This window comes from Plecotus auritus (assembly GCF_963455305.1).
Source record: "Plecotus auritus genome assembly, chromosome: 12".
Taxonomy (NCBI): Eukaryota; Metazoa; Chordata; class Mammalia; order Chiroptera; family Vespertilionidae; genus Plecotus; species Plecotus auritus.
The window spans coordinates 25,800,359-25,813,717 of NC_137778.1; the positions used below are offsets into that span (position 1 = coordinate 25,800,359).

General features: G+C 41.9%; 1 protein-coding gene across 1 annotated transcript in view; it reads left to right on the forward strand.

Annotated features, from left to right (window-relative positions):
* Positions 1–13,359, forward strand: part of SLC9C2 (solute carrier family 9 member C2 (putative)) — a gene marked incomplete at its 3' end in the record, with an annotated part of 47,253 nt that overhangs the window by 206 nt on the left and 33,688 nt on the right. Inside the window, exons 2-7 of the mRNA XM_080647811.1 lie at positions 2,402–2,502; positions 3,367–3,495; positions 6,969–7,134; positions 8,999–9,115; positions 10,307–10,468; positions 13,166–13,265. Coding sequence (XP_080503937.1) covers positions 2,402–2,502; positions 3,367–3,495; positions 6,969–7,134; positions 8,999–9,115; positions 10,307–10,468; positions 13,166–13,265 — 775 coding nt within the window. The remainder of the gene's footprint in view (positions 1–2,401; positions 2,503–3,366; positions 3,496–6,968; positions 7,135–8,998; positions 9,116–10,306; positions 10,469–13,165; positions 13,266–13,359) is intronic.

Below are 13,359 nucleotides of genomic sequence, written 5' to 3' on the forward strand. Positions count from 1 at the left end.
CTATTTTTTATTGATTTCAGAGAGGAAGGGAGAGGGAGAGAGAGATAGAAACATCAATGATGAGAGAGAATCATTGATCTGCTGCCTCCTGGAGGCCCCCTACTGGGGATCGAGTCTGCAACCTGGGCATATGCCCTTGACTAGAATCGAACCTGGGACCTTTCAGTTCACAGGCTGACGCTCTATCCACCAAGCCAAGCCAGCTAGGGCTACGTGGCGGCTTTTAAATCTCATCTTTCCTCTGCCCTTTCAGCCTTTGTCAGTGCAGAAAGTAAGCACAACTACATTAAAAGAAGGGTCGCATGCAATCATAAGATGTGAGTGAATGCTGTCACTCTAGCTCCCTTTAATTATAAGCAGCATCTACACTGTGTTCCTTTACTCAGCGACATTGGCTGAGCCCAGTAGTGTGGTAGGCATAGGAGAATAAGACAGCCCTTAACCTTCAGGAGCCCTCTCCTGGGGACAGTGGGCAAGCAGATCATTACAATGCAGTGTGGTTAGTATAACAGAAGGCATGGTCGGCCATCTCTATGCAGGAGGCCTTACACTGCCTGCCTACACCTGACCAAAATAGTTGGGATGAGGGGAGGGCAATTGGGGCAAATAGAACCTAGACATACAGTTCACAGTTTGCATAGATGGAGTGGGAAGATGAACCACCCATCCCAACCCCCGCTGAGGAATTAGCAGAGGCCTCCCGAGGAAGGGCCTCTTAAACAGCAATGAAGAATTCAGCATGTATGGTGAATGATATTCATGCACATAAAACAGCATTCAAAAACGCAGGTGCTTGGCTCCACCATTCAATGCTAGTGGTTAGAGAAGTTTCCAGTTTCCTTTAAAAATGTCTATTTGGGCCCTGGCCGGTTTGGCTCAGTGGATGGAGTGTCGGCCTGCAGACTGAAGGGTCCCAGGTTCGATTCTGGTCAAGGGCATATACCTTGGTTGCGGGCACAACCCCAGTGGGGGGTGTGCAGGAGGCAGCTGATTGATGTTTCTCTCTCATCAATGTTTCTAACTCTCTATCCTTCTCCCTTCCTCTCTGTAAAAAATCAATAAAACATATTTTAAAAAATGTGTATTTGGGAAAAATGTCAGCCACTTTAAAATCCTTTCTGGATGGATGGAACTAGAGAGCATTATGCTAAATGAAATAAGCCAGTCAGAAAAAGATAAGTATCACATGATCTCACTCATTTGTGGAATATAATGGACAACATAAACTGATGGAACAAAAATAGATCCAGAGACATAGAAGTATTGAACAGACTGTCCAACCTATGAGGGAAGGTGGGAGAGGGGTTTGTGAGGGGGTAAGAGATCAACCAAAGGACTTGTATGTATGCATGTGAGCAAAACCAATGGACACAGACAGTAGGGGGAGTGGTGAGGGCTTGTGCTTGGGTGAGGGGATGGTGGGAGAGAGGTCAATGGGGGAAAAAGGAGATTCATGTAATATTTTAAAGAATAAAGAATTTAATAAAATCTTTTCCGGAACTAGGAAGACTATAAAGAAGCAAACAATGAAGCAAACACACCTAAAAAACTTCCATTTTACTCATTGTGTTAGGTCTTTATGATATTCACTAATGACCTGGTTCCCTGTTGCTACCAGGAGGTCCGGTGACCATGAATTTCATTAGTTCTAGATCTTCGATTAATCCAAAGAGATAAGTGCTCCAGCAGGAAAGGGCACTGCAGAAATAGTTCGAGGAACATATCTTTGTGTGGCCTCACAAATAAGAAGTAGCCAATACATACTTACTGATTTGGCTTGACCTGCAGTTGGATGTCAATAAATGCAGGATCCGGGATGCCAATGAATGTAGCCTGCGGCACACATTAATTGGATTACAGTCTATATATTACTTCTGGAGGCAGTGAACCTTAGAGCAGAGTTTCAAGGCACGAAAATGCACATAGACAGAGTTAACAAATACCTTTTGTTACTTACCTGGTGAAGCCGTTTTCACTGTGGTTAGAACTCAGTTTAAAAGTGCTTCTGGCTTTTAGGAAAATGATAGAATCTATGCGGCTGTAGCTCAGGATGAGTAATGTATAGTGTACTGTGTAGATATGGAGTTTGACTTTTCATAGTTTCTCATCAGTAGATCCATAGGTAAGTGACACTGGGTGAGCGAATGGGAGGTTTTTGGCACTTCAGTATTTTTCAGATTCACCTGTAAGAGATACCTCATTATGTGTATCTTATATTTAAGAGGCAGCATTTGTAATGAAATGACATTCAGAGGAAGTTTTTTTCCCCCCTGTTAATTATTTATTCATAATTATATGACACTGAGAGTAACTTTAAAATTAAATAACTAGAGCAAGGGGATATGAAACTGTTTTGAAACTATACGTGATGTCTAAATAACACATACATTCATTTCTTTAGGATTTCTGAGGTCCTTTATAAAGAATTCTGAAGTCACTGTCTTGGCAGTTCTCTCTCTAGCAGGATTTGTGATAGGACACCTGGCCTACAGTTTTATTCAGGTGATGTATGTACCGAAGCTGGAGAGTAAATAAAAGAACAAGGACACAAAATAAGGTCCACTCCCACCCATCCTGAACGTATGGATTTTTTTTTATGTGAACAGCTGCTGAAAAACAATCATCTGGTAGTAATGTTTCTGAAAATGAAAAACCATTCGGTAAAGGAGACATAAATGAGAGGTGCTTAAGAAAAAGCACCGATTTGTAAGTGTGGACAATGTGATTGTACTCTTGGGTTCTTCATCGTCTTCCTTTGGAGCCCTGCCCTGGTTTCCTGCCCCTGGACATAGACTGGCTTCTTCCGGGCTGTTGTCTTCAACACCTGTGGAGACTCTGGTTATAAAAAGCAGCAGTTACGATGAAGCACGGTTCCTCTTTCCTAACTGCCAGCTTCATGTGTAACATAGTGTAACAGAAATATATATGAAACACATCGTATATAACATAGATACACTGAAAGATTTTTAAATCCTAAGCCAATATCTGTGCAAGGATTCCCCCCACCCCCACTTAATGCAAATTAGAATAAATAGCTAATAAAAAATACTTATCTGTGAACTACCTAAAATCATCTCAGAGATCACCAACGGTAGGGGTTTCACTTTTGAAAACACTGACTGCTTACACAAGCAATATGCATGCAGCCCAAGCCCACACAGTTCTCTGCTGAATAGGCTAACACAGATAACGCACCGGGACAGTTAGATCAAGAACTCTTCCGGGTCCCCAGGACTGGCCTTGCAGATAATCCCTCATAAATTGCAAATTGGATTATTCTAAAATATGTTGATTGACATACCTTCAACCCAATTTCTAATACTTCAAAATGGCAGCAAACTAATTTGTTTGCTTTTGTTGATTTAGGTGCACCAAGTTGTCTATAGTCTTCTAAGAACTCCAAGTTTTTCACTTTATTGTTATGTTTCACCTTTAATTATATTTATGGCTGCCTTGGACGTGGACTTTTATATCCTCAAGAATGTGCTTTGGCAGGTAAGAACACATCTTTAAAAGAAATTATGGTTGCCCAGCCAGTGTGACTCAGTGGCTGAGCGTTGACCTATGAACCAGGAGGTCACGGTTCAATTCCCCATCAGGGCACATGCCCGGGTTGTGGACTCCATCCTGTGTGGGGAGTGTGGGAGGCAGCCTATCAGTGATTCTCTCTCATAATTGATGTTTTTATCTCTCTCTCCCTCTCCCTTCCTCTCTGAAATCAATAAAAATATACTTTAAAAAATAAAAAGAAAAGAAATTTTGGTCAATTGTTATTCATGTTGACAGAGAATATGCTTGTCTGTAAAGAAAGGTACTAAGTCACAAACCCCACACTTCAGTAGTGGTGCCTTCCTCATTCTGCAGAACCAGTAATTAGAGAGAGTTGAGGGGAGGGAGAGGGGATGACTATTTGCCGAGTGACCACTGTGATTGAGGAAATACCATCTCTCTTTGACGTATAAACAGACTGTGGTTCAGAGGTCACAAACCAGGCCGATAAATGGCAGAACCTGGATTCTAACTTCACAGCTGACTTAATCTCAACTGTATCTGTAGATTCAACTTTTGTTGCTAAGATTGTTTTGGGGTGTTTTTGTTTTTTTTTTGTGCCTTTTCTCTTTTTTTTCTTAACTATACTTGCCTGACTAATTTATTTTTCCTTTCAAAGAACATTTTATTTTCTTTGGTTTGGTTTTGATCCCCTCCCCTAACATCTTGAGTTAGATATTAGTTGTTTGATTTTTAGCTTACTTATTTTTTGTACTTTGTACATTTAAGGTTTTAAATTTTCCTGTAAATACTCTTTTAGTGTAATCCTACATGATTTGATTACTAGTGTTTTTATTATCATACAAATCCTAAGTTTTATTATAGTTTTTCCTTAACCTGTTAATCATTTTGAAATTATTTTAAAATTTCCAAATATGGCTTTTTATTATTATTTCTTTCCCCACAGTGCAGACAGAGAATGTGCTTTGTATATCAACTCTTGTGATTTGTGGAGATTTGCTTTGCAGCCTAGTACGTGATCAGTTTTCCAAAATGTTCTGTGTTTGCTTTCCAAAAATGTATATTCTCTAATTGTTGAGTACAGGGTCTGAATTTATCCAGTAGATTGTTTTGTTACTTATGGAGTTTGGTATGGTAATAGAATATCACTCAGCAACAACAAACAACAACAACTGACAGGAACAACATGGAAGAATTTCAAATGCTAGAGAAAGAAACCCAGACTCAAAGGCCACATGTTGTACAATTCCATTCATACGTCTTCCTTCTAGTAACGGCAAAACTATAGGTTTGGAGAACAGGTCATTGGTTTCCAGGGACTGGGGATGAGGGAAGAAATTGGCTACAAAGCAGCATGGGACATGGATCTGGTTTATTTTTTAAAAGATTTTTAAAAATTGATTGTAGAGAGAGGAAGAGGGAGAGAGAGAGAAACATTAATCGGTTGACTCTTGCACATGCTCCGACTGGGGACCAAACCTGCAACCTAGGTATGTGCCTTGACCAGGAACTGAACCTGCCACCTTTTCAAGGTGCACAGGACGATGCTCCAACCAACTGTGCCACCCGGCCAGGGCTCTGCTTTGTTTTTAACTGAGGTCATGGCTAAATGACTGTATGCATTTGTCATGTAACAGTACACCCAAAAGAATGAATTTTACTGTTTTTGAATTAAAGATAAAATTTTAAAAACCAAAGGAAATAGGTTTGGTTTTATTTCTCCCATATAGTTTTTGGACTCTGTAGTTAGCATGTCCCTTTGCTTTTTCTCACGCTTTATTCTCTTCTCAATCAAGTTGATTCACTTTTCTTTATATATATTTTTTTGTCTCTTCTATTTCCATCCCATTTCTGTTTCTGAGGCAGCCACTGCCAATTGCCTGTTTGATATGCATTATCCCTTTCCCCTCACTAACAGGAACTTACTGTTGTTTGTTTGGTACGGTGTTGGAAGCTGCCATTGCCTTCACTGGCAGAGAGGTGTGGACAAGGAGTCCGGAAGGCTGGTCAACCTTGAGAGCCATACACCCACTGTGTAGTTGAGACAAAGGTAGCTGAAGCAACTTCCACCTTTTAGTCTCATGTAAATCCTTACTGATGAGATAGTTTGCCTGTTACTGGAAATTGCCTGCCTAAGGGCTATAGGTGGGTCCCAAACCTGAATAAAAGGGATCGAAAGGCCAGAGCAAAGCGGAGTCCTCTCTTGGGCTTCCGCCTGGCTCCCAAATCCCAAATTAGTATTTTCTTGTCTAGTCTCATTTGTGTGTGGCCTCCTCCAGAACCCGAATCCTGAACCTGAACCCTGAACCACGCGGGACGTGGGGGGTACACTCGCAGTATGGTAGTGGGCCCACTGTAAAATACCGCATTATCTAGCATCTCTGACATATGTGGTAGCCTTAGAAAAGTTTGGCCATTGAAATGTACTGTACAGAAGTTTGTTAAATAAGGTTTCTTCTAGAATGCCCTTAATCAGGGCCCCCAGTCAGCTGGCATGTACTTTTGCCCTTTGCTGTCCTTCTCTTTCTACCTGGAGCCCAGCAGATGGTGACACTGAGGAAACCAGGAAATGTTTTACACAGCCGCGGGAGAAGTTTGCATTCCATTTTAAGATCATCATTTTGATCTTGAGAACTCTTGAGCTGGAGGAACAACAAGAAATTTTGGGGAATCAGTCTTTTAACAATAAGATAGAATCTCACTTGTTTGGAAGGGATGGTTTCTTTGTGGGAGGTAAACTAGAATACCTTTTGAAGTGATCTTCCAGAGGAATTGTATAAAATACTAGCGGCCCGGTGTACAAATTTGTGAACAAATGGGGTCCCTTGGCCTGGCCGGCAATCAGGACCAATTGGGGCCGTCTCGCCCTGTCCCAGCTAATGGAGGCTGGCCAGCTGGGGAGGGACTGGCAGGAGGGCTCCAGGGTGTGTCTGGCCCTCTCATCCAGTCCCAATCGGCCGGACCCCAGCAGCAAACTAACCTACCCGTCAGAGCATCTGCCCCCTGATGGTCAGTGCGCGTCATAGCAACTGGTTGGGCAGTCCACTGACCGGTCGACTGATCAGTTGGACACTTAGCATATTACGCTTTTATTATATAGGATGTAACCAGCCCTAGCCAGTTTGCTCAATGGTTAGAGTGTTGGCCCGTGGACTGAGGGGCTGGGGGTTCGATTCCAGTCAAAGGCATGTGCCCTGATTGCAGGTTTGATCCCCGGCCCTGGTCGAGGTGCGTGTAGGAGGCAGCCGGTAGATATGTCTCTCTCATGTCAATGTCTCTCTCTGTCTCTCCCGCTCCCTTCCACTCTCTCTAGAAATCAATGGAAAAAATATCCTCTGGTGAGGATTAACAATAACAACAAAAAATATGTAACCAAGATCTGATTCTTACGTACGTACATGAAGTCATGCCATTTTTAGATATTGAAACTAATACTGTGTAATGAATGGGTTCCACAGGTCTTATTAACTGGATTCATTAGCTTATCTACGGCATTCATCATAGTTGGATACGTGGTTATAAAATTCAATAAGGCTGCGTGGGATCTGCAATGCTGCCTGCTCTTCAGCATGACCCTTGGCATCATAGATCCTATTCACTCTGTGAATACACTGAAAACAATCGGTATGTCGGATGTATTACTGTCGGATATCTTTTATTTTAATTCTTTTAATTAAGGTATTATATGTGTACATATCTTACCATTGCCCCCCCCCAACTCTCTGATATCTTGAAGATATGATGACAAATTATCTGCTTCTGATTACATTTTTTTTGACAAATTGTGCACCCAGCGGAGTAGATGTTTGTGCTGCTATTTTGGAGATGGGGCCTTGATTGACTTGAAGGGCACAATGCAAATAAGGCCACTCAGGATCCGGGTTAAATAACACCAATTCTAATCTCAAAGGATTTTTTTTTTCAAAAAGGTGATAAAAATTAGCATTCTTATTCCATTCCACTGAATTCTAAGCTATAGAGACTGTGCTTTACTCCAATGAAATGTTTTCAAGGCCTCGCTACCTCTTGTTGGAACTCCATTTTGGGTGAGCTAGCCTTGGGTAGGTGGTTGTGGTTAATTTAAAGGAAATGGGTTAAGAGTATAGTCTGGTAATTATGTTATTCAATACAAGCATCCCATCTTATCTTATTTGGTAAAAGATGATTTTACGCTGAAATATCCTCCTTTTGTCACATTTCATTAACTCAGCAATACAAACATGAAGTGGTTAGATGCTATGTTTCTGGTTTTGGACTCAGAAATATGTCCCTAACCAATTTTCAGGTAGTGGTTCTATTTTGTGGAAATATATTGCCTTATGATTGAAGTGGGAGGCCTCCAAGCTTTCTAGCAAGTGATATTCCCATTTTTACACCCATTTATCCCTTCAGTTGGGAAAATATAGGAGGTTTTAAGACACTTTGATGGTGATATTCTAAATTCTCAGAGAATCTGGTCCTGTCCTCTTTTCTTTCTCTTTATTTTCTAAGTACAACTTTTTTCTATCTTTCCTTCATCTGTCCTTCTCTTTTAGTCACTAGTATTTCCCCCTTGTTTCACTCACCTCCTTCTCTTCCTGCTCCCTTTTATGCAGTCTCTTGACTCTCAGTGGCTATAATAAACTATATACTCTAATTAGTTATTGCAGCTTCCATATTAAGAAATGTTTTCAGCAAAGAAGTAGAATAGAAGGCCTTCTATTTATTGAAAAGAAAACTAGCAAAGGTATTTGGCTCTTAGTTGGTATTTTTGTGTCAAAAATGCTCAGGTGGTACATGGGTTCTGGACCCAAGAACCTTTTTTCCTAGTAATACAAACTTGCCTATTCTGGCCATTTCATATAAATCAAACCATACAATGTGTGATTTTTGTGTCTGGCTTCTTTCACTTAGTGTACTGTTTGTAAGGTTCATCCATAGCTGTAACATGTATCAGTCAATCAGAACTTCATTCCTTTTGGTGGCTGAATGATATTCCACTGTAGGGAGAGACCACAGATGTTTATCTACTCATCAGCTGATGGACTGTGGGTTGTTTCACCTTTTTTATTATTATGAGTAATGCTGCTGTGAACACTCATGTACAGATTTTTGTGTGGACACATGCTTTCATTTCTCTTTGATGCATGCATAAGAGTGTAATAGCTGGGTTGCATTTTGTACTTATTTCTAAGACATGATTCTTTTGAGTCTATTTATTCATGTTTACTCAAGCCAAATGTAGTGTCCTGAGAAGTGTCTTGTCTCAGTCTGAAGCTCAAACCTGGCTTGAGTCCATCGACACTTCAAGGAGTGCCATGGCTGTGTCCCTTTGCCATTAGAGATAGAGAAGGCACAGTGGAGAAGTTAAAAACTGGTGACAGCGACCGTCTTACAGACCTGTCCCAGGCACGGCTGCCTTCTTTTGTTTCTAGCATATTCTTCCTCTTCTGTCTTTGTGTTTCCTGTGCAAGAGCATCATTTTCATGTACCATATTTCCTTTTCCAGGCATTTCCAAAATGTATACTGATATCATCCGAGGAGAATCCATGATCATCTGTGGCGTCACAAGCATTTTTTTTGGAATTCTTCGGAACAACTTAGTTCACATGTTCGTGTTTAGGGGTAGGAACATTTTTTTTGGTCTGTATATTTTCTTAAAATTGTGCTTACTGGGTGCATTTCAGTTCATACTGAAATTAAAACACATTCGAGATGTCTTTACCTCTTTTTCTATACTTACTCTCGGACCAATTAAAACAGCATATCAGGCAACAAGAAAATAACTACAGGCCATCTAGGTCTTTTCTTGGACACTAAGGGGGAAAGAATGTTAAATTCTTTCATCTCCCTCAATATGCATGTGCACATGTACGTGTGTGGATGCACCCCCCCCCGCCCCCCCCCCCCCCCCCCCCCACACACACACATTTTCCCATCTGGCTCACATTTCCTTCTTTCCTGGATCAACCTGGATCTCAGAGGCTGGATGTGAAGATCTGGCATGGTGCTGGTGAAAGCAGAATGGCTCGGGGCAGTACTGGAGAGTCAGGTCCTTGAAGTGCTAATAGTCAGATTCATGTGATTCAAGTTCAATGGGCTGTGGAGCACATGGTCTCTGCTAGGTTTCCAGACATGGTAACAGCAGAGTAGAAAGGGAAAACAATCACAGCATGAAGAAGCAGAAGGCATCCATCCTCCTGAAATGTGGGAAGAGAGAGGGCTAGGAGGAGAAAGAAATGTTGGGGATACAGAGGCATTTGTAGTGCTTCTTGACAGGCATTTAGGATGGGGCAATCTTTGTTATGTAGAACTGCCCATGGCAGTGCCTGAGACCTGCTCACTAATTTTCACTACTGCCCCAGTTATGATGACTTTAGAAAATTTCCCTCTCTAGTTCTCAAATGCCACCCGGGCTGGGGGCAGGGGCCACAAAGGGACTGCAGGTTGGTGAGGATCCTGGACAAGGTTTGCTTGGCCCTGACGTAGTTTGTAAAACATTTGAATTTGGATGGATATTCAGGTATCCTTTGGATGGACATTCACTTTCCAGCTTGTCACAGGCTTTTCACAGAATTCTCCCAGACTGGCTCCTGGGGCTGTCCTTGGATGAACAAACCTCAGGCTGCAGAGGGCGAGGGAATATCTCCAGAGAGTCTCTCTTGTCAGCCTTTCATGGGAAACTCCCGTCTGCTGAAGATCAAGGTCTCCACTCAAAAAATGAGCAAACCAAAGTGGGTAGACCCAAATACCATCAACAAAAGAAACAAAAGTTATAGTTCCACTTGTTTTTTGTCTCATTTTCTTTTCTTTTAGAGTTTCATGTACTCCTGGACTTTGTCTTCCACATTTTGGGGAGCATAATAATTGGATATTGGAGTGCAAGAATCATTCAGTTCATACTGACCGACCTATTTAGCAACACGCTGACTAGCATCATTCTTTGCATTTCAATGGTGTACATGACTTTCTACATTGGTAAGGCAGAACCAAAGACAAAAAGTGCTGTCCTCAGTGTGAACTTCATACATCTCTATTTTCCCTTGACCTTGAATCCAGTTGCCTTTCCCCAGCCGCTTCCCCCTTGATATGGCCCTTCTGTGCATCTTGTCATCTTATCTTCCTGCCACCTCCAGCTCTTCCCTGGTCTCTCTTAATACCCCCTTAATTTCAACTCCACGTGCCTTCCCTCCACACTCCCTGGGTAGTGACGCTCTTATTCTTCCTGAGCTCCACCGCTGGACCTTACATTTGGTCATCGCAGTCCCTGCAGAGGAATCAGCCCTGCGTGACTCCTGCTCTCACCCTCAGCAGCCCACCCCTCAAAGGAGAACGTTGGGGGAGATGCTCAAGTCTTTAATTCAGCAAGCACCAGACCGAGGGGACTGTAGAAATGGCGGCCCTCCCCTGAAGCGAGAGGGCAGGAAAGGAGGAGGAGGCATCAGGCACATGCGTGTCTGACCGGGAAGCAGGAGAGTGGAGTACTCGCATGGGCACACCTCCCACCATCACCTGCCAGTCTGGTCTAGTGAGAGTGGGAGAGTTTACAGTGGCCTCACTCAGGCCACCAGTCCCGGAGAGCCACAGCAACTGTGGTGACACAGGCACATTCGGCTGCCCGCACTCACTTCACACAGCGGGACAGTCCATGCACAAAATGCCTCGGTGTTAAGAGGATAATTAGTATTCTGTTACCTAAACACGACTTCCTCTACACAGAACAAGTGCCCCTGGGTGTTGCTCAGTGTCCTGAATCAGTCAGTAAAACTTACAGAAAACATTCATTGAAGGGTCATTTCCTTCAACTTTCTTCATATTTTCCCTCCCCTGTGAATCTTTTATGGATGCCTTAAATGTCTGAAGAAAGTATTTTTAATTTATATATCCAGTGTTTCCACTAGACCAGGAGTTCTTTGAGGTGGAAGCTGTCTCTCATTCCTCTTTATTCATTCTCTTTTCTCTGTCCCCCAGCCAAGCCCAGCGCTTGCCATATGTCCATTAGTAATTTAACACGTGTTGGTTGAATACACAAATGCTAGTCTGTGAAGAGCTTTGGAGTTAGGCAGATTGGCGTTCGAATCCCAGCTTCACAATTTATTAGCTCGTGACTTTGGAATTTTTCTTAACCTCTCTGAACTTGAGTTAATAACCACATCTATAAAAGTGATACAGTACCAGCACCTTTCTAGGAGTACTGCAGGCAGGAATGAGCTAATGTGTGCCATGTGACTCGCTCATGCTGCGTGTTGGAGATAGCTCTGGTCTGTTTGAGAGCTGAGTGCATGCACCTCAGCCTTTAAAATATATTTAATAAATGTACATACATCTATTAATGTAGGCATTCATGCCATGTCTATTCCCATAGCAATGGGGTTATACTAAATAAGATGACATCAGTTTTAAGATAAAGTTGTTCAGTGGTTCCTTCATTGCAGATGTTGTCTCTAAGCAGTGACTGTTACTGAAAAAGACTATGATGAGTTTTAAAATCTAGTAATACTAATTATAGGAAATTGGAAATAAGAATTTGAAAGACATTTTCCCTATCATCACAGTTCCCAGCACAACTGGTTTTACTGTTGTTGTTACTTATATTAAATTCTGTTTAAAAGTATGTAAAAAGAAATCCAAAGCGGATTTAAGGGATGAGATAAACCAAAGGAAAAATAAAATCCTGTTCAAATTAGTAAATGGTGTTGATTTACTAAGTAGTACAGCCAGACTATAAATACAGATAGCATAATAACAATAATGATGATCATTTATTCATTCTCTTAAAAGTGCGCCGAGCACTTTTCACATTAGCTAATTTAATCCTCACGGCAGGTCTGTGAGGTATTGTTCTCTTACAGATACAGGATGGAGAAAGTGGGGCGGTCACCTTCCCAGAGCAACCAGCTCTGCCCTGCTCCAAAGCGCTTCCTTTTCTTCCTTTCTGCCTGATGTTTCTAAGGCTGCAGTTGAAGGCTCTGCAGCCTACAACTGTTGTCATTTATGGCATTCAAACGTCCTTCGTAGTTGCTTTTCCTGTCCTAAAGAGACTATACTTACACAGCTGTTTAGAGCCCAAGGAATGGCAGTCACAGCGGAGTCTGTATCACGCAAAAGAACAGCAGGCCTCAGGACCTGCAGTCACTAGGACCACAACCCCTAGGCCACCCCTAAGGTGCTGGGCAGAGGCTGTTACGTTTCTATTAGCCATATCCTCAATGACCATCTACAGCAAGCGTTGGCACTACAGCTCGTGGACCAAATATTCCTATTTTTGCACAGCCCATGAGTCAGGAATAGTTTTTACATTCTACAATGGTTTAAAAAAAACACCTCAAAAGAAAAATATACTGTGGCATGCGAAAATTATTTGAAATTCAAGTTCCTGTGTCATTATTTATTGGACACTCACTCATTTACACATTCCCTGTGGTAGTTTATGTCCTACAACAGCTGAGTTGAGTAGTTTCAACAGGGACCACGTGGCCCACCAAGACTACTTATCATCTGGTCATTTACAGAAGGGATTTGCTGACCCTTGAGCTATAGGATTAGGCCAATCCCTTGAAGCAACTTTCCAAGAACTATTACTCTTATGTTCCCCACCAACCCTTTACTTGAGATAAAGTGCCTCAGTGTGCAGATCTGAATGCAACTAATTTTATTCATTTTTTTTCTCCCTAGTGGAATTTTTAAAATTGTCAGGTATGGTCGCTTTAATCACTGTAGGACTGAATTTAGATTCCTTAAGCTTTAAACCGAGGATGGAGTTAATAATAACTAAGTAAGTCTCCTATTGTATGCTTGGTATACATCTCATAGAAATTTAGTGCTTAAGTGGTCCTGCACTTCCTGGATACTAGTAAAACTCCCTTTTC